The 3,411-nt window shown below is 38.4% G+C and overlaps 1 protein-coding gene across 1 annotated transcript in view; it reads left to right on the top strand.

The window, feature by feature from the left end:
* The first annotated feature begins 691 nt into the window (after window positions 1-691).
* LOC109589166 (uncharacterized) overlaps window positions 692-3,411 on the top strand; it is a 5,449-nt gene continuing 2,729 nt past the window's right edge. The window contains exons 1-5 of the mRNA XM_020005288.1: window positions 692-2,174; window positions 2,500-2,921; window positions 2,969-3,104; window positions 3,154-3,255; window positions 3,390-3,406. Coding sequence (XP_019860847.1) covers window positions 708-2,174; window positions 2,500-2,921; window positions 2,969-3,104; window positions 3,154-3,255; window positions 3,390-3,406 — 2,144 coding nt within the window. The 5' untranslated portion in view covers window positions 692-707. The remainder of the gene's footprint in view (window positions 2,175-2,499; window positions 2,922-2,968; window positions 3,105-3,153; window positions 3,256-3,389; window positions 3,407-3,411) is intronic.

Consider the following 3,411-nt stretch of genomic DNA (forward strand, 5'->3'; position numbering starts at 1 on the left):
TAGAAAAGCGTGCTGTTTCGGCCAATCGGCCGAGTTTCCGTGCAAGCTGATGGGCGGGGCCTTTTTATTTAAAAACTGCCATAATTGGCACATAATAGGCAATGGGGTCATTATAGTCACGTGATGTTTAGGTTTTGGATTAATTAGAAGTAAGCAGTGTCACACAAGACTTGATAGTAATGGTGCTGCACTACGTATACTCAACTACTGTTGTACCGTCCGTGGTCCGTCGTGCTGACTGTTTGTGTGATCAACAGTTATGTATACACATTTTTTGAATGTTTTTAGTATTATTATGTTTACACACAAAGCAAATATTACGCTACAACTGTGAAAATCTAACACACGTTGCCAACTCTTGTGTGAAGCCCTAGCCACAATTCATATACTAGTCTACACTTCCTGTATGTTGTGTATGATGGTATTAAAGTTCACCTGCATTGCCTTAGATATGCATTTGCTAAATTATGTGTTAAAACCATAAACTAATGTTATGACTAACTGTAGCAACTGTGCTATTATGTTAAGTTATTGCTGAGCAGCCATGTTTTTCAGTAGATGTTGCTGTCTTGTGCATGTACATGAATATAATTTGTCATACTTTTTTAACATGAATATTGTTTATTACAATTGATAAAGCTAGTTCTGCTGAAACCATATTATTATTCATTCTTGTGTCATCATCATGTAGGCTGTACACAACAGCAATGGCATCAGGCCACCACAAAAAGATTCACAAGAAGCTGTATTCCAAGTATGGTAGACCAGGTAGCATTATACAACTTGAAACGGTTCTAATCAAAAAATTGAACCAGCAAGAGTTTGAGCTATTCCAGCAAAAAGTCCTTGAAGATCCGCCGCCGACGGAAACCCGTTACGTAGAGTCTCTCTTTGTTTTGTTTATTTCCAACACGTTTAAAAAAGAAGGTAAGTATACAAAACTGGGGGAGATTCTCAACAAAATAAAAGAAAACGAGCGTTTTAATTTTAAAATCCTCGTTTGCCGATTGGCGTTTCTGAAAGTACAGGGACTTAATCCAGATAGCGTAGAACTCTCAAATGCTCTACTTCAACAAGGACTGGAGTCTTTCACTTCGGCAGACGCTCTGGGTCTCATTGATGTCAGAACCCATCACGATGAGCCTTACTCGGCTGGCAATGGATATTGCTTCATAGACGTACTAATTCAAAAATTTCTTGCGGCTGTTTTTCTAATCTGGGAGCCCCTCATGGTGCTCTTGGATTTTATAAAACAACACGTCATAAGTCAGACCAACAAACTAACAGAAGATGGAGGCGAGATTGGAAGAGATTGCAGTGAAGTCCTTACGTACGTATTTGGACTAGCAAAATGTGGCCTAAACGATAGTTTATCTGACGCTTTGCCTTCAATCATCCAGTTTATGTGTCAGACTATTGTCACTACTGAGCCTATTATTGATGACAGAATAGCACTTGTTATTTTAGCATGTCTTCGGCAAGCACAAGATTTTACACTGTGCAGAAAGGTTCACCATGAACATTTTAAGCGGCAAATCTTCTCATACAAATTTAGTTTTTTAGATTTGACGGATTTAGCCTATTACTTGTCCTGTACAAGCTCAGAGCAGCAGTCGTGGACTATATATTATAGTGACAAAGTTACTGGAAATTCCATTTCCTCATTTCTTGGTAGTATCTACCAGCAATACAAGATAACTGTGCATTCTAAATTGCAGCCTGACATCACAATGAAAGAACAAGGAAGAATTGTCATTAGCAATAGAAATCTCGATCACTTGAAGAGTGTTTTACTTTCATCAGTAGCTTCTGTCCATTCTGATATGTCAATGGTACTGGGAATGGAGGCTATGCAAGAAGGAATGTCACCAACTCCTCATTTACCTTCTGCTGATCCTTCTAGTACTCTGTCGTCCTTAGCTTCTCCTTTACCGTATAAGTTTGGTTATATTTCAAAAGAGAAGTATGAAGCAATGCAAACCGCAGAAAACGTCATGTATTTTAACATGGTCAAAGACGTCATGGCTACTTCGCTCCAGCCTTATTCAAAGCAACCGTTAGAGTGCCAGTATCGTAAAGCTGACCATATTTGGATCACTGGTAGTCAGTCCTTGAGACATCACTTTTATAAAAGTGTTCTCATTGCACCTTATGTCCCCATGCACTGGGTTAAGGTATGAATGAAATGCACTTATCTCATACACTCTGTAGTCTGTACAATGCACCTAATACTTGTTGTGATGAGAGGGTCACTCTATTAATTAATTCATAGAATAAGCATGTGTCTTTGATCTGTGGGTGGGCCAGTGAGCATCAGTTTAATGAATGTACTTATAATTCTATTTGTAGTCTCCTTGGGAATGTGGTGTAACTAAACATACTATGAAACATCACCTGTCAAAGCTGTGGCTTATTTATAGTACATTTATCTAGTATTTGGTTTCCTGATGATAGAGTTTCCTCCCCTTTTCTCTCTCATCTCTATAATAACATGTATAGGTCAAGCAACCTGATGGGAATCCTGAGCTGGAAGCAAAATATGAAAGAAGAGCAAATGATGAGATGTCATTACCTACAGTCTCGCCTGAGACTTCAGAAATAGTTCTTCTTAATTCTCATCGCTACACTCAAATAGCAATCACCACTTTAACGGGTGAACAATCAGTAATTTCTTTATATAATAATTCAGAGGAGGCTGAACCCCCTGGTTTTATCGGCTGCGATTATCTAGCGCCTAGTCATGAGTTAAAAGGGAAGGTTCTCTGGAAGGAACTCAAACCGTTTGATATTGTGAAAGATGAGAGAGTCGGAAGAGAGTTACCACTTCCCTCAAAGAGAGGGACTGAGTCTGGGGACATGACAGCAACCACTGCATCTAAAGCTTTGGATGAGGATCCTGACAGGTTTAAACCATCTACTCGGTATAAAATAATAATAGTAATAATAAATATAATAATGATAATCATAGACCAACCAGTTCAGTTTATGATACGACTAAGAGTACAGCTGGTGGTATCCGTCCACTAGGTGTGACTACCGCCAACGAGCAACAGATTAAGAGACAGGCTTTAGAGGCTTTTGATACTGCTGGTCAATGCTTTTATGTAAGGAGATACTGTAATTGGATGTGTATATCATATTTATTTATTTTAGGGTGATAATATTAAATTCTTCAGTGGAAAGGTTTATACACAACCTAATGCATTACCAGGAGCAAGAGTGTTGAGGGAAGGAGGGAATGGACTTATATTAGAGGTAAGGAGTGGATATACATGTACATGTACATTTAGTTCACTTATAAAAGCATGCTTTTGATTATGAGAAACCTTGTATACATGTAATTGTGTTTTCTTTCCAAAATGTCAATCCCTGTGTGTCTACATGTATAGATATATTATGAAGGCATGCCAT

The sequence above is a fragment of the Amphimedon queenslandica genome, unplaced genomic scaffold (genome assembly GCF_000090795.2).
Source record: "Amphimedon queenslandica unplaced genomic scaffold, v1.1 AMPQUscaffold_11579, whole genome shotgun sequence".
In the NCBI taxonomy this organism is placed as follows: domain Eukaryota; kingdom Metazoa; phylum Porifera; class Demospongiae; order Haplosclerida; family Niphatidae; genus Amphimedon; species Amphimedon queenslandica.